Source organism: Lobosporangium transversale (genome assembly GCF_002105155.1).
Source record: "Lobosporangium transversale strain NRRL 3116 chromosome Unknown BCR41scaffold_66, whole genome shotgun sequence".
In the NCBI taxonomy this organism is placed as follows: Eukaryota; Fungi; Mortierellomycota; class Mortierellomycetes; order Mortierellales; family Mortierellaceae; genus Lobosporangium; species Lobosporangium transversale.
Window position 1 is genome coordinate 158,405 of NW_019029044.1, and position 24,300 is coordinate 182,704.

Sequence of the window (24,300 nt, forward strand, 5' to 3'; positions counted from 1 at the left end):
TGGCTTCATCATAGTACACAACGAACGCCGCGAATATAACCACTATTGGTTTCCTTCCCGCGTCGTTAACAACGCCACCACGCCTTTGGACCCAACGTCTTGCTGCAGCATGGTCAATGTGGCAATAGGATTCATCAAGGAAGACCTCTGGCATTTTAGGCACCCAATTTCCGTCAATAAATCTTAAATTCTTGAGGCGCCGCTCAAGGTAAGTTGCTCGGAATGCGACATTCTCCTTGGAGTCATGCAGGAAGTTCTGTCTAACCCCTTTACCCCAATATAAGCCCATTTTATGAAGATCGCGAGTGATTGACCTCGCTGATCTGCCAATTCCATAGTCTTCTTTAAGTTGGTTAGCGACTATTGCCGCCGAATTAGGGGTCCCAGCCTTGTTTGATTCTACTATGATAGACATCACCTTTGAGCTTACATTCTGATCCATTTCTTTCTTTGGGCGTCCAGTTCTTCCACGCTCAGTTCTCTTACATCCCGTTCTTCCACGATCTTTGATATCGAGGATGCCTGTGGTAGCAAGTTTAATTGCTGTCAAACAAGCGTTCCTCCCTACACCCGTTAGAGCCGATAAATTGTCCGCTCTATCAGGAGTTTTCATAAACCACTCTCGAACCGCTTGTGGTGTCTCCTCCGCGGTTATAGCTTTAAATATATGCGCTATCATAGCGTATTCATTACGTGTTATGGTCGCTTTACTGCGAGTAATTTCATCAGTGTCCTTCTGCTCGTTCGACAAGAATGGGTTTGAATCGGCGGAAATGGAAGACTGCCTGGCTTCTTTCTTTGAAGAAACACCCTTGGCCCTACGTCTAGGAGGAGTGATCCACCGATATTGTGTGGGTGATCTTTGAGGTGATCTTCGGGGTGGAGTTGATGTTCCTGAAAACCTTAGATCGATAGGACCTAGCTCGTTATACAGATCACCTAAGTCATCATATGCGGGCAAGTTATGGGTTTCAGGAGGGAAAGACATTTTACTCCTTGATAGATGAGAATATGAATGAGGATGAGGATGAGGATGAAGAATGAGAATGGTATTGATCAATAGTAATCCATATATTTTTTTAAATAAGCTTTATTGATTTAAAATATTTGTACGTAAATTTCTTATTTCTCAGACCTCAATTCAAATTGAGTATTTTAAAAATATATTAGTTTACGACTTTTTGGCGAGGACTCTATTTGGTACAGTGGAATCTCGATAATTGTACACTTTTGTACAATTTTCGAATTTGCTATATTTCTCGGTTATTGATTGGCTAAGAAGCCGACAATTCATGAAAAACTATTCTAAAAATCCTCTGCTGATTCCCCTACTCCAGTTGAGTGTGGGTTTTTTAGAATACTTTTTTTTAAAAGAGTAAGGCTCTTAGCCAACCAATGGCCTAGAAATATATCAAATTTGAAATTTGTACAAAAGTGTACATGTACAATTATCGAGATTCCACTGTACCTGGGTTGCCAATTAGATTGATCTAACTTTAAACTGTCTTGTTTTGAACAAAAACATGCTTACAAGGTTGGTGTTCGAAAACCGGGGGATAAGCTTGACTAAAAGCTATTTTGAATGATCATGGACATCAATTTTCATCCAAGTCATCAGTATAAAAGAATATAAAACAGATGCAAAAGTGTTTGTACTCGGACTCGAACCGAGGACCGTCTGTGTGTTAGACAGACGTGATAACCAACTACACCATACAAACTTCTCTTTTGATTTGTCGTAGAGCATCTACTAGTGATCTCTGGAAACTAGTAGTAATGATGAAAAATGAAGAATTGGGCAAGAGCCTCGTGGTTTTGGGATACGATAGTGATCCTAAGTAATGCTTTGAATGATTTTGAGGATGCTGCAAAAGGGCATCGATAATAAGAAGAGAGATCTTTAATAACTGCTAATTTTCTGAGAATTCATAATGAGAATAATGAAGATAAACTCACCTGCAAAAGGGCATCGATAATAAGAAGAGAGATGCCGTTTTTGCAGTGAAGGAAAAAGCTACTTAAATACTATTTAAAAATGGTAGAAAATAGGATGATAGGAAATAAATAAATTGAAAGGAAATACATATTTAGGTAAATGAATAGGCGTCATTTACGACAGATTGGGGCGGTTGATACCTCTATTAGTATATGTAGATATTCCTACATGACCTCGTGGGTCCTTGTTATCAAAAAAAAAAAAAAAAAAAAAAAAAAAAAAATTAGTATATGTAGATATGAGCGCGATCACGTGGTAACTCTCTGCAATGTATAGCATCAAAAAAAAAAAAAAAAAAAAAAAAAAACTGTTTCATTTGGTGGCGATTTCTTAAGGCCATAGAGGAATTCGGTCGTACAGAAATCTGGAACAAACGGTGTAAAGTCACCGTTGAATGGGAAAAGGCCCGTGGAATCACAGTTATAAGCAAACGCGCCAGAGGACGCAACTGTGTTGGGGAGCACAGACGTAGTAGCAATGATTTCCTTGTCCCTTCCCTCAGACAAAGACAGAAGCTGAATGTAAAAGAGATCTACAAGATCGCGGATGGCCAAGTCCAGGACTGTTACCTTGGGAAAACCAAACTGGACGTGATGGAGCGGCGAGGTGGAATGAAGTTTTTGATGACTATGGATAGCGGATAATTTGTCGTGTTGCGCAACAGGCCACGTCGGGAAGGTGAACTTTGAGTACCAACCACGGTGGTCAGGGATACAGCGGCTCTTGCCGTTTGTGCAGTAATAGCTGTTTATTGACTATAGTTTCTGGAGCATTTTGTTCACAGAGTGTAGAAATAAATCCCATGGCCTTGAGGGTCCTTGTTATCAAAAAAAAAAAAAAAAAAAAAAAAAAAAAAATTGGTGGCGATTCCTTATATTTTGAGTGCATTGGCAGCCTTGTTATCAAAAAAAAAAAAAATAAAAATATATATAATAAATTGAGTCGCTTGTTGTCGCTCCTACATGACTTCGTGGGTGCTCGTGTCCGTTTTGAAGCGGGATACCAGGGGAGGTTTACATGTAGTCTATATAGTCCGCCCATTAAAAAATACCATCTAAACCAAAGATATTGTAAAAAACTAAAGCAATTCCTACATGCCCTCATGGGTCCTCGTTACCAAAAAAAATACATAGAGATACAAATCGGATGGAGTGCAAAAAAAATGGCAAGCGTCGACGCATAAATTGGACAACCTGCTATAGCACATGGTTGGAAACACTTCTTCGCCAATGAAGAATAGCTAGAGAAATCCAAGACTTACTCCAAACTCCCACACGCTGTCATAATACATATCATGTATGAATTGTATATATTTATCTCGCAGTAAAAGGTCGCAGATGAACTAAACATTGCTTGTGCTTAGTATCGTGCAAGAAACGATATTGGAAGTAATTGTTTTGTCTTTATGATATTTGAAGTGGTGGCAAGGCGACTCGTTCAATGAGTGTAGTGGAAATGCAACAAATAACTGTTTGTAGTAGGTATATATATTATATACCATGGATTTGCAACCTACAAGTCTCTCGTCTGTTAAAAATCCCGAGTTTTCTTTGCAAAAAATTTCTCATACGTTCAAGCACTCTCATTATACAAAATTTATAACCTTTTTGTCTAAGAAAGCTTGCAGATGCAGATGCAAAAATGACTCTTTTCAACAGTCTTTACGGTACTTTCAAGGTTTTTTTTTTTTTTTTTTTTTTTTTTTGAGCCTTCAGAATACAGAAAGAGAAGGAATCATGATCTGCAGGAATCTCTGGTGTTGCACTATTTTTTTTTTTTTTTTTTTTTTTGATCTATAAAACACAAGTGGACTATGCAGTGACCGTGCATCCAGCAAAGTAGAAGTTCTATTTGGTGTTACTCAATCTTTAAAAAAAAGAGCAATGGTCACTGGGGAACGCATCATCCCCACCACATAATGTCGCCATAATGTATAAATATACTAGTAACGGCTGGACTGAATGTCGAATGTGTCAGAGAAAAACAGATGATTTTGCTTTGCAAGGTTTCCTCGATTATAACATGTTGATATTTGTCGAAGGTCCAGGTAGACAGGCAGTCTTGTATACTATTGTTAACATAATTTCTTAGTATCAAACAATCTTCATTTGTATTACATGCCCATAAAGTTTTGACATGCTCTAAACTTTTGATGGATACTCTCATGCATTTAATGCAGGGCATGGTCCAGGGTAAATCGATGTGTGATTAGATGCTTAAATGGCAGACGAGCGAGTGGGCGTTTCTGAGCGACTTACTACATGCGGTACCAGGATTGGCTATGCCCAGTAGGCTCACTCCACGTGCAGTCAATGGTTTGGAAACACCCCCTTGATTTACATACTACCATCTCATTGGGTCATGGTAATAGATAACAGAACAAAGCGCTAAGATGGTTGTTGCTGGGTCATGATATTTGATGTTTGCGCACAGAAACAAAAGATTCTTTTTTTTTTAGTGTTGCGTAAAGATCCCTGTTTGTAAGCTGTCTCCTGAGCACGTTCAGGATTAATGATAGGCGTAAGTGGCCGATGGATCTGGTCACTCCCTCATTTGGCATTTGGATGAGGGGAAAAAAAAGAGCGCCTGTTTCCAAAAAAAAAACCATCTGCTGGGTTAGAAATGTGCTGTGGAAGTGAAAGTTTGTTTGTGTCACCAGGAATGAAATAGGTCGAATGATATGTCCAAATCGAGCGTCTGCATTGAGGCGTGTGCATGCTTCCGTCCGATCAATTGGCTCATCGGTGCTCGTCCTCATGTTGACCCAGAATTGCATCACGTTGTATTTGCCCCGGTTTAGTTTGCCAGCCATGCTCACGTTTTTCTTTTTTTTATGTGTGCTCTGTGTGTCCTTGACTACTCTCCATCTTTTCACTTCTCTTTTCACCTTCCTTCTATCTTAATCCATTCCAACCTACTCCACTCCACTCCACTCTACTCACTTCGCATAGTCGTCTCCTTCGACTTCATTATATCTGATTGCCCTTCTTACTCTCATTATTGCTTTTTTTATACTTTTCTACTTTTTTCCCCTACATCTCCTTATCTCTCCTTGCTGATTGCAATGGTTCATTCTGATACGGATCCTCTCGCCCGAAAGAAACCTACTACTTCCTATTTCAAGCCTATAGTTCCTGCTCTCGCTCCCCACTCGCGTGGTCCTGCACTTATTCGACCCGCTTCAATCCTCTCTACTTTCTCGCCTGTCACCCCAGATCCTTCTCCTATAATGAGCCCTGAGGACCCAAAGTTCCAACAACAATCTTATTCTCGCAGGAATTCTGGATCGACTACAACTGCCGCTTCCACGATTACAGTACACGACCAGGCGTTTTCGGGCCGTACTGCCAGTGGTTCCTCACAACATCTTCCAACCTTCAGTGACTTGAGTAAACCTACAGGGACACCAAGCTCCTCTTCAAGCTCCTCTTCATCTACTCCTACTCATTCTAGTTCTAGGGCTCTGCATACGCTCTATCCACAGGGCACACCCCCAATGTCCCCTGGTGTTGGTCATGGCTTGATCTCGCCCATCACAGGACCCCATAGGGGAATTACTGATCCCAGCCACTACTCTTCATCATCATCGTCGTCTTCCGGGTTCTATCAGCTTCCACCTCCACTCCAGCCGTTTGCGCCCCGTCAGAGTCCTCATCAGTCACCCGCGATGCAACCTCAGCCGAATCACGGCCACAACAGCTCACTCACAAATCTACCGTCATTGCCACCGCCCTCTGTACATTCCAATAGCGGATATTCACCCAGATCTACACCTCAAATGTCACCTCGCTATATGGTTTCTCCAGCTCTAGGGCCTCTCTCCCCATACCCCACACCACAGCATCAACCTCGCCATTTCTCCAGTCCTCACTCTGACCCCCTTACATCAAAACAATCCATCCCAGCCATGATTCTACCTGCCTCGGCCCTTTCGTCCACTAATAGTAATGGCTCATCTCATGATAATGCTTCAGTAAGATCATATTCAGCCGCCTTACCGCAGCAGGAATCTGATACGGTAGGGTCCCCAATTGCTGGTCCTGTTGCAGACTCCTCTGCACCTAGCTCACCGCGGCGATATATGATGTTGCCCCCTCAGAGTCCCTCTGCTCCAATCTCTACATCTCGACGGTCATCACGTTCACAAGGCAGGAAGACCAGTGCTGAATCTAGCCCAACATCTACCAGCACAAGCACCACCACTCGCCGCCGAACCTCATCCAGCGCTAAGTTGATTGACCAAGAGACACGAGACCTGATGCGTAAGGTATCGCATTCTGCGATTGAGAGACGGCGTCGTGAACGTATCAATGACAAGATTCTGCAACTCAAGCATTTGGTACCCGCATGCGTGGATGAGGATCATCTGCACAAATTATCGATTTTGCAGAGCACGATCGAGTATATCCAACATCTTAAGGCTATCTTACCAGCATCGATTGCGAATGCTAAAGTTGGCAAGGCCACAAACAACAATCCGAATAATAAGACCACAGACATGTTAGAGGCTTTGGGTGGTTCTATCTCTTCGAAATCGCCACTGACGCCGCTGATGACTACGGGCTTGAACCATATCTATGAAAAGCGGATCAGGATTGAAAAGCAAGACATTCGTGCACTCTTAGAGGATCATGGTCCAACAGTTCGACAACAGATAGAACAAAAACAAAAACAAAAGCATCAGCAACAGCAACACGTATCGTCGTCCTCACCTTCTTTTTCATCAGATGAAGACGCAAAGGATGGTCTACTGTTATTAGCTAATCAATCGTCCTCCATCTCAGAGGCAGCAACTGGTGCTTCATCTGACGAAAGTGGATCAACTCATGAATTTAGACCACGGAAAAAAGGAAAGCATGAATAGATCCAACTAGATTTCTTTTTTTCTTACTTTTATATATTGTCATGACTTGCATTAAACAATAAAGCATCATATACCATAATAATTTCTTTAAAAAAAAAGACATTGTGGATCAACATGAAATTACAAGGTCCACTGCACGTATTATCTGTAGTAAGTATCATCAACTCTTAGTTTGGTTCACAGAGGTCCATGAAGATATATAATTTCAGTAAAAATTGCGAAGTGGACGGACGATATGAATGATAAAGAGGCTATAATGACAATGTGTTATGATGATGAGGAAGAATGGGACGAAAGGAATCTTCTAAACGCTCAATTCAGCCTTGCTCTCCTGACGCAAGACCTCCTCATAGGGCTTCAAGGCAGGCTGGACATAGTCCTTCAAGAAGCGTTCGACCTGTTGAGGTGCACGGCCAATGAAGGTGGAGGGGTCCATCAAGGCATCGAGTTCTCCCCAAATGGGCTCAAAGTAAGAGTCTTTGCGAATGCGCTGGATCAAGTCGTTTTCACCTCCTTGTTGCTTCACTACAGCGCCAGCCTCATGAGAAAGAACACGGATATGCTCATGGCATTCTTGACGATCGCCTCCCTTCTTGACCATGGCCATAATAATGTTTTCAGTGGCCATGAAGGGCAATTCCTGATTGATGCGACGCTCAATGACCTTGGGGTACACAACAAGGCCTTCCGAGATGTTTTGCAACAAAGTCAAAAGAATATCCATAGTCAAGAATGCCTCAGGTAAGCAGATGCGACGGTTGGCGCTGGTGTCCAGAGTATCATAGATACGCAAACAATGATTTTGTTAATTTTTTTTACTTCATCATCGCCGATCAGCAAGCTGTACCTTTTTTTTTTACCTGTCATCGAGAGTACGTTCAAGCCATTGAACGCTAGAGGTTCCAAGGGCATCCTGGACCAAGATTTGAAGGTGACGAGCCAGGGAGCAGGCGCGCTCACAGCGCATAGGGTTTCTCTTGTAAGCCATAGCAGAGCTTCCAATCTGATCCTTCTCAAAGGGCTCCTCAATTTCCTTCAAGTTAGCCAACAGACGGATATCGGTTGCGATCTTGTGGACTGTGGCACCAAAGGAGGCCATGGGCATCAACAGATCCACATCAATCTTGCGAGAGTAAGTCTGGCCAGTCACAGGGTAGTACTCCTTAAATCCTGAGAGTTCTGTCACACGCTGATCCAAAGCCTCGACTTTTTCATGGTTCCCTTCAAAGAGAGCCAAGAACGATCCTTGAGTTCCTGTGGTTCCCTTGACGCCACGGAATCCAATGTCCTCACGTGCACGGGTCAAGTTGCGGAGATCCCAAAGTAATTCCTGAACCCAGAGGGTCGCGCGTTTACCGACCGTGGTCAATTGAGCAGGTTGGTAATGAGTGAAGCCCAAAGTAGGGAGATCCTTGTATTGCTCAGCAAATGCACTCAGTCGCTGGATCACACGTGCCAGCTTAGGCAACAAGATGTCGAGGCCATCGCGGAGGATAATAAGGTCACCATTGTCGGTCACGTAGCATGAAGTAGCACCCAAATGAATGATTCCTGCGGCCTTGGGGCAGGCAACTCCAAAAGTGTGGACGTGAGCCATGACATCATGACGGCGCTTCTTCTCCTCAGCAATCGCCAATGTATAGTCGATATCATACTAATGTCACCATGAATAGAAGCAACAACAGCAATAAATAAATAAAAAATGAAGGAAAACATATATAAGAGATCCTTGAGTTCTCGCGGTTAACGATATCAATTAACGATGAACCGCTTCCGAGTTGTTGTTGATATCCATGCTTTTACATTCTTCTACTCTTCTTCATAGAATAATAATAATAATAATAATGACAAATAACATACAAGATGCTCCTTCATCTCCTTGATAGCACCATCAGGAATGTCTAGGCCAAGCTCCTTCTCAGCAATGGCCAAGTTGAGCCACAGTTTGCGCCAAGTGCTGAAGCGCTTGTTATCCGAGAAATTGGCAGCCATCTCGGGTGAGGCATAACGCGATGTCAGGGGCGACTGATAGCGAGCGTGTGGATCCATAGTGACGGCGATAATGAGTTGTTAAAAGAGAGGGTATTTTAGGGAGATTGAAGGATAAAAAGATCAAAAAGAAAAAGGAAATAGGGCGAAACAATTTTTCGTCGTGGGAGTCATTCTTTCCGATCAGCCACGCGACAGTCACTATTTTTCAATTTTTTTTTTATATTATATACTTTTTTTTAATGATAAAATGGAATGGTATGGTACATGAGGTGGCATCATACAAACAAAAAGATGCAATAAAATTAAATCAGATAAAGTCTTTTCTTCAATATGGAACATTCCCAATCTGTTCCAGGTACTCGTCCTCGTCGTTTTCGTCCTCTTCATCGCCATACTCGCCTTCATCATCGTCTTCGTAATCACCTTGATATTCTTCTTCACCACCATATCCTTCCTCTTCCTCAAGAGTACCATCTTCACCACCTGCTTCAGCATTGGGATGCTGCAACAGCTTCTTTGCTGCAATTTCTTCGTCCCCATCTTCATCTTTGACTGTAGCGATACCTTCGCTCTGTGGTTTCTCCAAAGTTTTAGCGATGTTTTCTTCCATATGTAACAGACCATCTGAAGGAGGAGATGATGAGAACGGCTCGGGCCGCACAACGTCGTCCGGTCCAATCAAGGATGGTGATGGCAATGAGTCTATGATTGGGTTCATGTTAGGAGATTGAGTAAACGTAGATGTCATAGGCTGAGGAGTAAGCGTTGCTTGGTTACCGGTACTGCCGCTTCGAACAGCACGCATGAATCGAGCAGGAACAAGAGCAGAGAGCATAGAAGGAGAACCAGTTTTTGACTTTTTCGACTCTTCTTTCAGCTGCTCGGGTCCCGACTTTTGGTGCGTAGTGTCCTCCTGGCTATGGTGCTGTTGTTGGTCCTGAGTATCATCATCACTAGTCCACGTCTCATTACGGCTCAAGAGACTGGCGTAGCTGCTTCTCTCATATGATGAATCACGCTTGCCCTTTGTATCAACTGCGGATTGTGTAGGCGAGGTGGGTTGGTGAAGTGTGCTGCTTGAGGAAGAGTGGGTCAGCGATGCCATCCTCTTTGCAACAGTTGTCAATGAAGATGATCCGGTACCGGTATAGTTGTCTGGAGCCAATGGAAGGTCTGGCAGATCGATTTTTGGAAGTTCTTGCTTCCAATAATTCCAGTCATTATACTCAGGTGCCACTTGCTCTCCAGGGAAAATCTCGTTCACCAAGTCGTTCAGTGCCAAGTACGAAGATTTGAAGGCGCTCAGTAGTTCCAGCTTGACCTCTCCATAAGAATCAATTGTAAAGATTCTGGATGAGGGCACAGCCACAGCTCTGTAAGAAAGAGCATCTGTAATGCGGTTTCCAAAGCCCGCATAGAAAGGATCTCTATCCCCAAAGAGTTTCTTGATGTCACGTAAGCACGCCATCTTGAACACCTCGGGTTTTCGAATAATGACTTCACGATGGAAAGCCGAGAAGAGACGGTCAGGACTCATGATTACTGGACCATCCGGCAACTGGTAGCTGTTCTGCTCAACTTTTTGCAGGTACTTGCGTGTGTAATCAGCTTGGCCGATAGCTCGTGATGTCAGATACAAAATGTGGTATCCATTGCTCCTGATATCCGTGAATAGCTTGGCAACACCGAGATGAGTCCAATCACGACCAGCCATGGCAAATATATGGCCCAATGCATCGGATTTGGTGATGGTTCCATCAATATCCGAAATCACTACCCGTGCGTCGTAATCCCATAGGAAGATCTTTGCTACACACGTTGCCGTGCCTTGGTATGGGGAGGAGACCGAAAACGAGACTGTGTTTGCGCCCTTTTTCAGGTTCAACAAGCGTAGCTGATCAGATGTCAAACGAAGCGTCTTGGCGTAGCGCTTCTTTTCTTCAACCCCTTCCTTCTTTTCGGATAGTGTAGGCACAGCAATATGGTTGTGATCATTTTCACTGTTGTTGGTGGACTCTAATGGTGGTAGAGATTTACTTCTCAAAGCCTTGTTCACTGGACGTATCTCAGTATCATCTGGACCAATGGCGACAGCGTCTGATTCATTGGACGGTGCTACTGTTGTAGAAGTAGACGTTGCATCAAGAGTAGAAGATGAAGAACCAGTGCCAGTGTTGGTTTTCCTGAACCAGCGAGAAATTGTACCGAATCGGGTAGAGCTGGGTCGATCTTGCTCTGCTGATGCCTTTTGGCCTTTGAGATTGAGGCTCGGGACATCCGAGAGAGGCTGATGGAAAAACAAGAGTGCCACTAACTGAGGCATAGCATTGTTCCACGAGTAAAAGCGCCCATCCATGTAACAAACAAGTTTTTTGTCAGCCAGAATTGCGGCAGGATCCTTTGAGAAGGCATCAAATGTCAACTGGGCATTTTTAAAAGCCTTGTGAGCAGCGACCTTTATAGAAGTAATTGGAGCAAGTCGAGCATCAGCGTTATTGATCACAGAAATGAAATAAAATAAAATAAAATAAAATTATAGAAAAAGCCAGTGGTCGCAGTGTGCATGAACATACCAAATTCTTGCCTAACTCCACCTCTCCACAGAGACTAATCGCTACACGACAGGTCGTGGATCCCATCTGCAATTCCTTTGTCTCAATTTCAACTGGATCTTCCGGCGTCTTTGTTTGCGACTCCTCCTTGACCTCGTCTTCTTCGTCCGGATTATTTTGTTTCACAGGCAATCCGCCCCACCCCCATGTCCATTCTTTCCCTTGAGTTCCTGTGGGCGCTGCCCTTGTTTCATACTACGTTACAGAGCACATATGATTAGTTGCTATGCTAAAAAATTTATCCGTTTTTTTTTTTTTTTTTTTTTTTTTTTTTACGAACCTCCATTTCAGTATCGCTCATGACGCTTGGACGTGGCTCTCGTTTTGGGGGGTCCTCTGCTGTTGTCGTTGTTTTTTTGGGTTGAGACTCATGATGGCGTTTGATATTTCTTGCAAACGTAGGAAGAGGTACATCTATCAAGAAAATTAGATATCACGCACACAAAAATAAGTAAGTTATAGTATATATAACCTCAATACTTCCGATACTGCAGAGAAATCATGAATGATATGCTTACCTGGTTCACCAAGAGTTGGCATGCTATTCGCTCTCTTTCTTCCCTTCCGTCCGTGCCATCCACTCGGAATACCAGCTCGTTTCTTCTTGTGATGAGCTCTTGAAGCTAAGAAACAGGGATAAAAATGTAGTAAAAGTAGCAATTGAGTTCAATGTCCGAACAAAAAGGGGAACTAGGACGGAAATAGATTAAAACAAAAAACAAAAAACGGTATTATAGCTTACCTTGACGCTCGGCTTGCACAGAATCCAAGCTATCGTCAGGTTTTAAGAAGGTGCCTTGCTTGATGTCATCCAGAAGTTTCTGCCGCTGATCTTTTGTGAGATCGGATTTTTTCTTGCTAAACCTTTTCCTCAAGCCACGATTATGACGCTCGCTGTCAGATAGAATTCCTCGCGGAAGTTCGTTCTCATCGTCGGAGGACTCTGAACAAGAGTCAGTTTTGTATCCAGTCATGTCAAATAGAACCTCTATATATATAAAATAAAAAAATAAAAAAATAAAAAAATAAAAGTTAGAGAAGGATAGCACTAACAGCTTTTCTAATTAGAGGGCTTAAGAGTTAAACATCACATACCGCTTCTGCGACGTTCTCTTGAGCGACGACTAGCGTTGAATTCAGCTTCATTTGGATGTTCTTCGTGAACCACTGTTGGAAAGATGTCATTGATGGGAAATCCAGATTTCACCTTATTGAGAACTGGAGGAGTGGCATCTGCACTCTGTTTGCCTTTTTTGGATGATTGAGGATTAGATGGTAATGAAGGAAGAGGCGATGCTGGCTCCTGTAGTGCTTCGTGTGGTGGATCAAAGGATCCAGGCATCCTTTCAAAGGATTCAGTTGATTCGTCTCCATTAACTTGTGTTGCTTTTGTAGAAGGAGATGTAAACGAGGTAACAGACTCATGATCGCTGTCATCCTTTAGACTTTCTTCAAAGGCCGAGCCATGACCACTTGCTGCGCTCACATATCCGTTGTCTATAGATAGATAAACATGTGCACGGGATGAATGAATGAATGAATGAATGATGAGCATTTTCGATCGTCGTTCGTTTTGACCGTGGTAATTATTAAAATCTTTTCCGGATCATATGTCTTGCTGGGCTGGGGATTGAGCTGGATCTGAATTACGAATTTATTTTCTTTTTGTGCTCTGACATATGTCAGACATTAAAGAACAGCCAGCAATGCATACATGTACGCAGATATTGCGATTACACATGTCGGTGATCTGATTTCTGTCTTCAACTGTGATTAAAAAAAGTTGTTAAAAAAAAAATAACTAATTTACCTTCGTCCCCTTGTGGGTATTGCCCACTCGAGCCTTCCAATAACTTGCCTTGCTCTCGCTGTTGATGGTGTGCGTTATTAAGATCAAAGTAGTCAACCGGTGCCAAGTCGCTCTCATCTGCTGGGGCAGCGAGAGGTGAAGTTGCAAACTCGTCAGGCACATAGTCATTCGTTTCGAGCACAAAGAAGGCCTCGCCAGCGTCACCGACTTTCATTGCAAACGGAACAACTTCGCCATTGACTCGAACTTCAACGGCTTTGTCTTGCGGTCTTAGAATGCTGAGTTTTCCAAAGCGGACATGGAAAGGTGAACAAGCAAGTTCGCCATCAGCTTGTTGGACCACGATAATGTCAATGGCACCTGAGAGTGTTGCAGGATTGATTTCATTATAAAATTTCGTGACAGTTGAAAAAAAATTCCCAACAGAATACATGGCTGAATTCTGTTTTTACACGGAGCAAAAAAAAAAAAAAAAGGAAGGAAGGAAGGAGAAGGAGAGGGGATTAGGTAGGTAAAGAAGAGGTAAAAGGGAAGGAGAGGAAGGAGGATGTAGACATGCAAGTGTTTGGAAGATTTAAAGAAGAAAGGCTTGCGTGATGGAAGAATGAGAGAACGTACTAAAAACATGGACGAATGGGGGAAGAAGTACGCCACAGATGAGTCTGACTCAATATTAAAGGGTTTCAGACAGACTGCATGGAATGATCATGCAATTGAAGATCAAAACTTTCTCATAATGCAAACCGCCCCTTGTTCTATTTATGCAAGCATTCAAATAATTGTTCCGATGCAAAAAAAAAAAAAAAAAAAAAAAAAAAAGAATCAGCACCACTGAGGTTTAATAAAATGCTCTGTATCATTCATGAACATCGAGATGATCATTTCATATATCATCAGGTATATCGCAGACAGATTTAACATTGATATAATATGTGGTCGGTCATGAGAGTGGACGAAAATCGGTACGATGTGGAAAAAAATGGAGATTATCAAGCACAAAACTACCCCCATGATACATGTCATGTAGTTTGATTACTCACGCTGGCAAACTCTAGAGGAGAAGGCGTGTGGGTTCTTTTATCTCCGTAGTTTATACGATGAAACACCCTTCTTTCTTTCTTAAACTTCTTTTTGGATGATAAGTAAACAAACTCTCGGGTGATAGTCAGGAGTGATCAACTTACTGCTCTCTAAATAATTTTTCGTTCTGTTTACTGCGCACAGTTCTTGAAAAGGCAATTTTTTCCCGAGACTCGGCCCCCTTTTTCCCACCATAATTCATGTAAACTCTTCAGAGTCTTCAATTGTTCAAGGAAGGTTAAGAGAAAGAATACAATTCAATAGAAATGCCATATTGATATTAAAGATGAAGTTTAAGCTGCTTTCTTTTTTTTTTTTTTTTTTTTTTTTTATTATAAAGTTTTTAAAGATTGTGCTATATTACAATGTGGTGGAGGTTGTTGCACTCATATATTTTGTGCAGATGGGATGCATGGGAATATTGCTTGACGGAGAGGGCAGGAAATGGTGATGATGATGATGAGAAAAAAAATGAAAGAGAAGCGAAGAAAAGATATTTTAGTGGTCCTTCTTCAACAAGTTTTGATCCCAGAGGTATAGTCCAAGACCATCACCACCGACACGGTTAAGTTGGGTGACAAGGTCTGCAATCTTCTTGATGGCTTCGACCTGCTCCTCCAAATATTCAGACTCGATAAAGTCACAGAGCTGAGGGTCATTGTTCTCCTCGGCAATCTTGTGAAGATTCAACAGGCTCTTGTTAACGTCCTTCTCAAGCTGAAGAGTGGACTCGATAGCGTTACGTGCCGAAGACCATTCAGATTCGGGGGCCTGAAGAGTTTGAAGGATGACCTTGCCACCACGACGGTTTTGGTAGTCAATGAGCTTCTGAGCATGCTCACGCTCCTCCTCAGCGCTCTCTTTAAAGAACTTCTCAAGACCGGGAAGGGCCTGGTTGACATGACCAGCCCAGGCAGAGAGGGAAAGATAGACCTGTGAAGCCTGGAGTTCTTGGTTGATCTGTTAAAGAAAAGGGAGGAAAGAAGGAAAAGAGCAGTTAATAACTATAACTTGAGAACATCGAAAGCTCTGTGCAGGAACGATGGACCATGAAGTTTAGATAGAGGTAAATGGTGTACCTGATGGTTGATGCCTTCCTCACAGGCGGAAGAGAAGTTCTGCTTTGCCAAAGACATGGTGGTTATTTCACTTTTGATTAAGGAGAGGGGAGAAGATGTGGATGTGAATGTAAGTGAGTATGAGTGTAAAAGTGTAAAGAAGAGAGAGAGAGAAATGATGTAGTGACCTATTTATACTTGTGAAGAAAGGAAGCGGAGAGAACATTTTAGAGTTGAGTTTCAAATAACAGTCTAAAAAAGTAGAAATGGATATAGTTTTAAATAAATGAATTCAAACAGAGGTCATGCCGCAAGGACATCCTAAAAAGATGAAGCTGTGTTTTTCCGACAACAGGACAACAGGACAACAGGACAATAGGACAAGTTGTTTGTCTATCGGCACCGAGTCATATGCAAGCGAAAGATTGACACAAATGCAGTTAAAATAGTGAAAATAAAAAAAAAAAAATAAAATAAAAAAAAAAAAAAAAGATTACTGTGCGTGTACTTATTGCGTATAGGCTGTAATGTGGTCCCAGACACATTTGCTACTCCGCGCACGCCATTTTTTCTTTTTGTTTTTTGCTTTTTGTTTACTTGTTTGCGTAATCTGAGCCCAAAAAGGCAACTGTCTTCCGAAATTGCCTCTCATGCAAAACTCATCTCTCTTTGTGTCTCTTTGTCTCTCCCTCTCTCCCCGCGTAAAAAAAAAAAAAAAAAGAAAGTTCCCCCTTTTTCGCTTTGTTTTTTATCAATTCGGCTCAATTCACGAAAAAGCTTTTTGATCTCGGCATATTATTTCCTTTTCCATCCTTAGCTCAACGCCAACCCAATAGAGCGCATTAATAATCCTCCATTCTCATATTATCATCCGAATGTCCGCTTCTCCGATTGGCGTAGGTTAGTCCAACTGATATCCTTCTATTCTATCTTTCTGTCCTTTCTTGGCATCTGTGTCTCCTTTGTCTGCCTGCCTGCCTGTCTGCCTGCCTGCCTGTCTGTTTATTTGATTTATTTGTTGTGTGAAAAGAAAACTATGCCTTTTGCATAAAAAAACACTTGGACCTCGTGAACAAAACAAATTGCTTTGTGATCAGTTTAGCTGAACTATTCAAAAAAAAAAAAAAAAAAAAAAAAACAGATGGTAGATCTTAATCCGATAACAATTCGTAAAAAATTAGACGCTAAAGCATCTTGACTTTCTATATCCATTTCTTTTTTTTTTCTTTTTTTTCTTTTGAAAGAAAATATCATCTATGAAAATGAATAGCGAAGCTCATGCGTATATGTGTAATGCTACTATACTTTTTCTTTTTCTTTTTCTTTTTTCTTTTTATTGTAGATAGAATTGAACAAAAGCCTGCATATAATTTACAAGATAGGGAAGAGTTGGAGGAGGAGAAGGAGGATGTGACGAATGTTTAAGGTTTCAGGCCTCAGGAATACTGCTTCAACAACTCTTGGTCCCAAAGATACACTAAAAAAACCAAAAAAAATCAACACAAAGTCAGCGGTCAGCAGACAGCAAAAACACTAACATGAAGAGAAAAAGTTTGACACCATCGTGGCGTGAGAATATCTTTTTCACGAGCAACTTACATCCGAGACCATCTCCGCCAACACGGTTCAGCTGAGTTAAAAGATCGGCAATCTTCTTAATGCCGTCTACCTGCTCAGGAAGATACACTGAGGCGATAAAATCGGTCAATTGAGAATCATTACTTTCATCCGCAACCTTGTGCAAGTTAAGCAAACTCTTGTTCACATCTATAATACAAATATAGTAAAATACCATCATACAATCACAGTTAGTCTTGGCTGTCCTTTGTTTACAATAACAAAAAAAAAAAAAAAAAAGCAAAGTGAAGAAAAAGCACAAACCTTTTTCAAGCTGCAATGTTGCCTCGATAGCATTCTGAGGAGAATTCCAATCCATTTCTGGCGCCTGAAGAGTCTGAAGGACGACACGACCTCCACGACGATTCTGGTACTCTATAAGCTTCTGAGCATGCTCACGCTCCTCTTCAGCACTCTTCTTGAAAAACTGTTGGAGCCCTGGAAAGCCCTGGTTGGAACTGTCTGCCCATGAGGCTAATGAAAGATAGACTTGTGATGCTTGAAGCTCTTGACTTATCTATAAGAGTAAATATCCAATAATAAAAATATTAGTTTTATAAAAAAGTCTTTGAGTGACAATATTATATATATATATATATATATTTTCGGCTCTACACATTATTATTTCTTTTTCTTTATCTGCATAGTTACCTGGTAGTTAATAGCTTCTTCACTGGCAGAGGCGAAATTTTGCTTGCAAAGAGACATGATGCAGAAAAAATTGAAAAAATCTTTAATTGTTTATCAGTTGTTGAAAAAAAAACGAAATTGTATGAAGGAAGAATAAAATGGAGAATTTGAATGGAATGCAAGCGATGATGCTATTGCTTTTTATACCTATACCTCAACAGCCACAAACGCATATTATTTCCTTTTTTATAATAAACACGTGAGTGGCTTGTTATGCATAATAATATAGTTATATATTTGTAGCAGATCGATAAACTTCAGAGCATCCGAAAATAGCTCAGTTGGTAGAGCGGGAGACTGTAGTTTGTCTGTCATCTCTAGGTCCCTGGTTCAAATCCGGGTTTTCGGATATCTTTTACCGTTTCATTATTTTTACTTGGAAAAAGATATTTGCACGGGCCCGTACAAATAACTTCATCCTTTTTACTTAGGATGACCAATTTCATGGTTCCCGTTCCTGTTTTACTTGCACGGCGAGTGTTTTTTTCTTTTCTTTTGAGGGCTTATTACCCGGATTAATCTATAATGGATTATGATGCCAAATCCAGCCCTTTTTCCATTTAAGGGTATTATGTTTCATGTCTGTACGTACAAGACATGTGTCCGTTTTGTGGCTTTTACTCCGACACTTGTCCTGAAATTTGAATTGACATCAAATCCATCGAAATTTTAACAATGTCATCATGGCATGCTAAAGATCTCTTTCTTTCTTCTTTATTTCACGCCTTCATTCCTCCATACATTCATATACACAATAAAACAATAAAACCTACAATACACAGAGTAGACTTACCCTCTCCCCTGACTAAAGCTGAGAAAAATAACGGCACATTCGCATTTTCAAAGGTTCATTCCTGCTTGCTCACTTTCAAAATGACAAACAACAACGAAAAGATTTTATCCAATTTCACCTGCATGGATTTGGAACAAAGCACCAGTCAGACGAAGCCAACCAAGTCAAGTACTCGCACTGGATCCACTCGTGCAGCACCGAGGAGAAAAAGAGTTATTCTGACTGACGAAACGACTCCAGAGCCTTCACCAGTGGCACAGACTGTTAGAGTTAGTGCAAAGTCTTTTAAGCGCCCTAGGCGTTGTGAGGCTGATTCTTTATCCTCAAATTTCCTTCACTCCGGCCCATTGACAGAGGAAGAGCTGGCGCTGGCGAACGCACGGAAGGAGTCGGCGAGAAGTGTGCTGTAGATGATTTTAGATGATCCAGATTCATCGACGACAGTGAATCAATATAAGACATAGCTCCGGCTGTGGGAGGTATGTTTGATCATCAAAATGTGGCTATGAGCTATCTCAGACAGGCTAGCAAACTAGACGACTTGGCTAATTCTCTTTTTTGTTTTTAGCAATACTGCAATGAAAATTATCAAGGTGACTGTAGCGTCGATGCGAAACGCATGCTTGAATACTTCACAACGGTTGTCTTCAAGCGAACAGTGAAGCGATTGATCGGCACAGATCGTTGCTATCGTGGCGCTATTGGGTATGCCCAGCAAGGTGGAGGAGATTCTTCGAATTCTCAGGCTGGGGAAGACGCAGTCTATGAGGGAGAAGAGATCGACGAATTAGTCGAGGCAGATATCGACGAACATGAACTAAGCGACATGGAGCAGAGACTGGAGACATTAGATAATAGCGAGCAAGTTGATGACGACGACGGCCAAAGCATAGACCAAGGTCAACAACAGGGACAGGGACAGGGTCAGGAACAGGGTCAGGAACAGGGTCAGGAACAGGGTCAGGAACGGAGACAGGGTCAGGGGCAGGGACAGGAACAAGGACAGAAACAGGAACAGGATGAAGATCTGGAGCTTCAGCTGAGGTCATTAGCACAGAGAGGTAAGAAGGCTCCTCTCTCCTGGGATAATATGGAGCCACCTGAAGGAGTCGACCCACATCAATGGCAGATTGATATAGCATTGAATGATGAGGAGCGAGCATCACATGAAGCTGTAACTGTTGGGGGTTCAAGCAAGAACATCACGCCGAAGCGGAAGACTGCAGCCGTTATCAGGACTGAAAATGAAAGAGAACAAGGTATGTAAAGATAACCATGTATTAATATATAAATTGTCAGTACTGGGATCCAAACCTTTGGGAAGGCTCCGCTATCACGCGTACCCCAGGTGACAAGACACCATGGCTGCAATTCAGTGTTAATTATCAATATAAATAGCCTACTAAATTATGACTTAATAAATCATTCCTTAATCCTGCATCCACCTTAATGTATCTTTGATTGTTGCAATTTGGTTGATATTTTTTATTATACAATTACTTTTTTTTTTTTTTTTTTTTTTTTTTTTTTTTGGATATACTTTCGCGTTTGTAGTTATCCTGCAAGCACCAGAGGACAAACATGGCAGCAAAAATGTCTTTGTTCCTCTCAGGCTGGGGACAGTCGCAAATGTTAAGAAGGCTTTGCAATACTTATGGAGGCAACAGTCTTCTTTGACAGCTCCGTATCCCAATCCCGCCCCAAACCCAAGAACGGATGTACCACTAGCGGAGGCGATCAAAAATTATGGAGAGAAACTTGTCCATCACAAAGTAACGACAGGCACCTTATCCCGCACTGCCACCTGTGCCGTACGAGAACCTTACAACACTAAAATGTACCTGCGTATGTTGGCCTTTACATGGCGCATGCTTCCGACGGTTGGAGTAAGCGGCAGGCGACCTTCCGACGGTTGGAGTAAGCGGCAGGCGACCTTACGACAGTGTTGCGCGATTTCAATATATGAGGGAGAGGCTATGCCTCCTTGCACGCCATCATATGTTGCTGCGGGATGAGGATATCCGAAACTTGAACCTGGCTAACACATTCAATATTCAGACCCGTCACCCCGCGCCAGGGTCAAAGCTGGCGTCGGGGCTTGTCTTCTGCATCACACGTGGAAAGACAAACCATAAAGGTGTCGAACTCTATGCGACAGCTTATCGACATAAGCTGTTCTTAAGGTGCACCGTGGGCGGGTTTGCATTTTATATACTAGAACGGTTCCAGGTAAATGATGCCGTCAGCCTTGACGCGAGCGTATGATTTTTTCTCATTCAATTACACGAAGTGACATATATCCTTATTTTTTTTTTTTTTTTTTTTTTTTTTTTTTTCCCTATTGTAGGTAGGTGTTCAAGGAGCCTCTTCTCAATTTTGCGGACCCTGACGAGTGGTACAGCATCAAGGTGCTAACAGGGGGTGGCACAAGCCAAGAACGGTTAGAGAACCGAAAGGAAGCGCTTGTTGGCCGAACCCAAATGAGCACTACGGCGGCTGTAATGCGTGCCTGCGACGTGCATTCGGCCAAAATTACGCACTCTGGCCGATATGCAGGGGTCTCGGAAGCCTACGAAAGAGGCTTAAGCCTGGACGATATTCCACTTGGGAAGGTAGCTACAAGAGGCAGAAAACTGTTGGCTGCATCCTTGAGCCAAAAGAGGCTGAGAAAATACAATGTACAAGCAATCCATTGTCGTGAAATTTGTGATATTCCAAGGTGTTTAGCATAAGTATCATCCAGAAAAAAGCATTATCGTCAACACTATTAACAAGACAAAACACCATCAAAGCGCTATCAAAGCATTTTTAACTCGACTCGGCTACCAACGCACTATAGCAGAAATAATTGAATACTTCATCAATATAAAAACTGTCTTAATCATTAACACTGTCTCTACCATAAAAAGATTTTGTCTATTTCGCTTCACAAATCCATTTTGTGGAAAAAGATTTGTGAAGCGAAATATAAAAATTTTGTGACTTGGTATCCTTCTGTGTCCACCTGTGTCCGCCTGTGTCCATCTGAATGGACACAGGTGAGCAATTTCGTTTCACAATCTATAATGGATTATGATGCCAAATCCAGCCCTTTTTCCATTTAAGGGTATTATGTTTCATGTCTGTACGTACAAGACATGTGTCCGTTTTGTGGCTTTTACTCCGACACTTGTCCTGAAATTTGAATTGACATCAAATCCATCGAAATTTTAACAATGTCATCATGGCATGCTAAAGATCTCTTTCTTTCTTCTTTATTTCACGCCTTCATTCCTCCATACATTCATATACACAATAAAACAATAAAACCTACAATACACAGAGTAGACTTACCCTCTCCCCTGACTAAAGCTGAGAAAAATAACGGCACATTCGCATTTTCAAAGGTTCATTCCTGCTTGCTCACTTTCAAAATGACAAACAACAACGAAAAGATTTTATCCAATTTCACCTGCATGGATTTGGAACAAAGCACCAGTCAGACGAAGCCAACCAAGTCAAGTACTCGCACTGGATCCACTCGTGCAGCACCGAGGAGAAAAAGAGTTATTCTGACTGACGAAACGACTCCAGAGCCTTCACCAGTGGCACAGACTGTTAGAGTTAGTGCAAAGTCTTTTAAGCGCCCTAGGCGTTGTGAGGCTGATTCTTTATCCTCAAATTTCCTTCACTCCGGCCCATTGACAGAGGAAGAGCTGGCGCTGGCGAACGCACGGAAGGAGTCGGCGAGAAGTGTGCTGTAGATGATTTTAGATGATCCAGATTCATCGACGACAGTGAATCAATATAAGACATAGCTCCGGCTGTGGGAGGTATGTTTGATCATCAAAATGTGGCTATGAGCTATCTCAGACAGGCTAGCAAACTAGACGACTTGGCTAATTCTCTTTTTTGTTTTTAGCAATACTGCAATGAAAATTATCAAGGTGACTGTAGCGTCGATGCGAAACGCATGCTTGAATACTTCACAACGGTTGTCTTCAAGCGAACAGTGAAGCGATTGATCGGCACAGATCGTTGCTATCGTGGCGCTATTGGGTATGCCCAGCAAGGTGGAGGAGATTCTTCGAATTCTCAGGCTGGGGAAGACGCAGTCTATGAGGGAGAAGAGATCGACGAATTAGTCGAGGCAGATATCGACGAACATGAACTAAGCGACATGGAGCAGAGACTGGAGACATTAGATAATAGCGAGCAAGTTGATGACGACGACGGCCAAAGCATAGACCAAGGTCAACAACAGGGACAGGGACAGGGTCAGGAACAGGGTCAGGAACAGGGTCAGGAACAGGGTCAGGAACGGAGACAGGGTCAGGGGCAGGGACAGGAACAAGGACAGAAACAGGAACAGGATGAAGATCTGGAGCTTCAGCTGAGGTCATTAGCACAGAGAGGTAAGAAGGCTCCTCTCTCCTGGGATAATATGGAGCCACCTGAAGGAGTCGACCCACATCAATGGCAGATTGATATAGCATTGAATGATGAGGAGCGAGCATCACATGAAGCTGTAACTGTTGGGGGTTCAAGCAAGAACATCACGCCGAAGCGGAAGACTGCAGCCGTTATCAGGACTGAAAATGAAAGAGAACAAGGTATGTAAAGATAACCATGTATTAATATATAAATTGTCAGTACTGGGATCCAAACCTTTGGGAAGGCTCCGCTATCACGCGTACCCCAGGTGACAAGACACCATGGCTGCAATTCAGTGTTAATTATCAATATAAATAGCCTACTAAATTATGACTTAATAAATCATTCCTTAATCCTGCATCCACCTTAATGTATCTTTGATTGTTGCAATTTGGTTGATATTTTTTATTATACAATTACTTTTTTTTTTTTTTTTTTTTTTTTTTTTTTTTGGATATACTTTCGCGTTTGTAGTTATCCTGCAAGCACCAGAGGACAAACATGGCAGCAAAAATGTCTTTGTTCCTCTCAGGCTGGGGACAGTCGCAAATGTTAAGAAGGCTTTGCAATACTTATGGAGGCAACAGTCTTCTTTGACAGCTCCGTATCCCAATCCCGCCCCAAACCCAAGAACGGATGTACCACTAGCGGAGGCGATCAAAAATTATGGAGAGAAACTTGTCCATCACAAAGTAACGACAGGCACCTTATCCCGCACTGCCACCTGTGCCGTACGAGAACCTTACAACACTAAAATGTACCTGCGTATGTTGGCCTTTACATGGCGCATGCTTCCGACGGTTGGAGTAAGCGGCAGGCGACCTTCCGACGGTTGGAGTAAGCGGCAGGCGACCTTACGACAGTGTTGCGCGATTTCAATATATGAGGGAGAGGCTATGCCTCCTTGCACGCCATCATATGTTGCTGCGGGATGAGGATATCCGAAACTTGAACCTGGCTAACACATTCAATATTCAGACCCGTCACCCCGCGCCAGGGTCAAAGCTGGCGTCGGGGCTTGTCTTCTGCATCACACGTGGAAAGACAAACCATAAAGGTGTCGAACTCTATGCGACAGCTTATCGACATAAGCTGTTCTTAAGGTGCACCGTGGGCGGGTTTGCATTTTATATACTAGAACGGTTCCAGGTAAATGATGCCGTCAGCCTTGACGCGAGCGTATGATTTTTTCTCATTCAATTACACGAAGTGACATATATCCTTATTTTTTTTTTTTTTTTTTTTTTTTTTTTTTTTCCCTATTGTAGGTAGGTGTTCAAGGAGCCTCTTCTCAATTTTGCGGACCCTGACGAGTGGTACAGCATCAAGGTGCTAACAGGGGGTGGCACAAGCCAAGAACGGTTAGAGAACCGAA

General features: G+C 42.3%; 5 protein-coding genes and 2 non-coding genes across 7 annotated transcripts; 2 read left to right on the forward strand and 5 right to left on the reverse strand.

Annotated features, from left to right (window-relative positions):
- Positions 1-1,647: 1,647 nt before the first annotated feature.
- BCR41DRAFT_t153 lies at positions 1,648-1,721 on the reverse strand. The gene has a single exon. It is a non-coding gene; the product is annotated as a tRNA-Val (tRNA).
- A 3,130-nt stretch (positions 1,722-4,851) lies between these two features.
- Positions 4,852-6,937, forward strand: BCR41DRAFT_363837 (hypothetical protein). Its single transcript, XM_022025951.1, has one exon. The coding sequence runs from the start codon at positions 5,061-5,063 to the stop codon at positions 6,858-6,860; it is 1,800 nt and encodes a 599-aa protein (XP_021875966.1). The 5' UTR covers positions 4,852-5,060; the 3' UTR covers positions 6,861-6,937.
- On the reverse strand, positions 6,929-8,983 carry BCR41DRAFT_363838 (adenylosuccinate lyase). Its single transcript, XM_022025952.1, has 3 exons — positions 8,721-8,983; positions 7,721-8,514; positions 6,929-7,624 (listed from the first exon to the last, which is right to left on the reverse strand). The coding sequence occupies exons 1-3, from the start codon at positions 8,907-8,909 to the stop codon at positions 7,165-7,167; spliced, it is 1,443 nt and encodes a 480-aa protein (XP_021875967.1). The 5' UTR covers positions 8,910-8,983; the 3' UTR covers positions 6,929-7,164.
- A 107-nt stretch (positions 8,984-9,090) lies between these two features.
- BCR41DRAFT_390409 (Lipin/Ned1/Smp2-domain-containing protein) lies at positions 9,091-13,741 on the reverse strand. Its single transcript, XM_022028220.1, has 7 exons — positions 13,275-13,741; positions 12,560-12,961; positions 12,207-12,452; positions 11,983-12,087; positions 11,745-11,878; positions 11,426-11,659; positions 9,091-11,307 (listed from the first exon to the last, which is right to left on the reverse strand). The coding sequence occupies exons 1-7, from the start codon at positions 13,705-13,707 to the stop codon at positions 9,178-9,180; spliced, it is 3,684 nt and encodes a 1,227-aa protein (XP_021875968.1). The 5' UTR covers positions 13,708-13,741; the 3' UTR covers positions 9,091-9,177.
- A 944-nt stretch (positions 13,742-14,685) lies between these two features.
- BCR41DRAFT_390410 (ferritin-like superfamily) lies at positions 14,686-15,559 on the reverse strand. The gene is made up of 2 exons (XM_022028221.1): positions 15,434-15,559; positions 14,686-15,314 (listed from the first exon to the last, which is right to left on the reverse strand). The coding sequence occupies exons 1-2, from the start codon at positions 15,488-15,490 to the stop codon at positions 14,853-14,855; spliced, it is 519 nt and encodes a 172-aa protein (XP_021875969.1). The 5' UTR covers positions 15,491-15,559; the 3' UTR covers positions 14,686-14,852.
- Positions 15,560-16,747: 1,188 nt separating this feature from the next.
- Positions 16,748-17,832, reverse strand: BCR41DRAFT_390411 (ferritin-like superfamily). Its single transcript, XM_022028222.1, has 4 exons — positions 17,681-17,832; positions 17,294-17,546; positions 17,012-17,179; positions 16,748-16,889 (listed from the first exon to the last, which is right to left on the reverse strand). The coding sequence occupies exons 1-4, from the start codon at positions 17,735-17,737 to the stop codon at positions 16,849-16,851; spliced, it is 519 nt and encodes a 172-aa protein (XP_021875970.1). The 5' UTR covers positions 17,738-17,832; the 3' UTR covers positions 16,748-16,848.
- A 153-nt stretch (positions 17,833-17,985) lies between these two features.
- On the forward strand, positions 17,986-18,068 carry BCR41DRAFT_t152. The gene has a single exon. It is a non-coding gene; the product is annotated as a tRNA-Tyr (tRNA).
- The last annotated feature ends 6,232 nt before the right edge of the window (positions 18,069-24,300 follow it).

What these genes read in the sequence shown, in the direction of transcription:
- BCR41DRAFT_363837 (XM_022025951.1), top strand. Translation starts at nt 5,061, where the DNA reads ATGGTTCATTCTGATACGGATCCTCTCGCCCGAAAGAAACCTACTACT.
- BCR41DRAFT_363838 (XM_022025952.1), bottom strand. Translation starts at nt 8,909, where the DNA reads ATGGATCCACACGCTCGCTATCAGTCGCCCCTGACATCGCGTTATGCC. An exon ending in AGGAGATGAAGGAGCATCTT is followed by an intron (nt 8,515 to 8,720) that starts GTATGTTATTTG and finishes TGGTGACATTAG; the next exon opens with TATGATATCGACTATACATT. An exon ending in GAACGTACTCTCGATGACAG is followed by an intron (nt 7,625 to 7,720) that starts GTAAAAAAAAAA and finishes TCTGGACACCAG; the next exon opens with CGCCAACCGTCGCATCTGCT.
- BCR41DRAFT_390409 (XM_022028220.1), bottom strand. Translation starts at nt 13,707, where the DNA reads ATGTATTCTGTTGGGAATTTTTTTTCAACTGTCACGAAATTTTATAAT. An exon ending in TGTGCAAGCCGAGCGTCAAG is followed by an intron (nt 12,088 to 12,206) that starts GTAAGCTATAAT and finishes CCTGTTTCTTAG; the next exon opens with CTTCAAGAGCTCATCACAAG. An exon ending in TGGAGTTAGGCAAGAATTTG is followed by an intron (nt 11,308 to 11,425) that starts GTATGTTCATGC and finishes ACTTCTATAAAG; the next exon opens with GTCGCTGCTCACAAGGCTTT.
- BCR41DRAFT_390410 (XM_022028221.1), bottom strand. Translation starts at nt 15,490, where the DNA reads ATGTCTTTGGCAAAGCAGAACTTCTCTTCCGCCTGTGAGGAAGGCATC. An exon ending in AGGAAGGCATCAACCATCAG is followed by an intron (nt 15,315 to 15,433) that starts GTACACCATTTA and finishes TTTCTTTAACAG; the next exon opens with ATCAACCAAGAACTCCAGGC.
- BCR41DRAFT_390411 (XM_022028222.1), bottom strand. Translation starts at nt 17,737, where the DNA reads ATGTCTCTTTGCAAGCAAAATTTCGCCTCTGCCAGTGAAGAAGCTATT. An exon ending in AAGAAGCTATTAACTACCAG is followed by an intron (nt 17,547 to 17,680) that starts GTAACTATGCAG and finishes TTACTCTTATAG; the next exon opens with ATAAGTCAAGAGCTTCAAGC. An exon ending in TGGCGGAGATGGTCTCGGAT is followed by an intron (nt 16,890 to 17,011) that starts GTAAGTTGCTCG and finishes TGGTTTTTTTAG; the next exon opens with TGTATCTTTGGGACCAAGAG.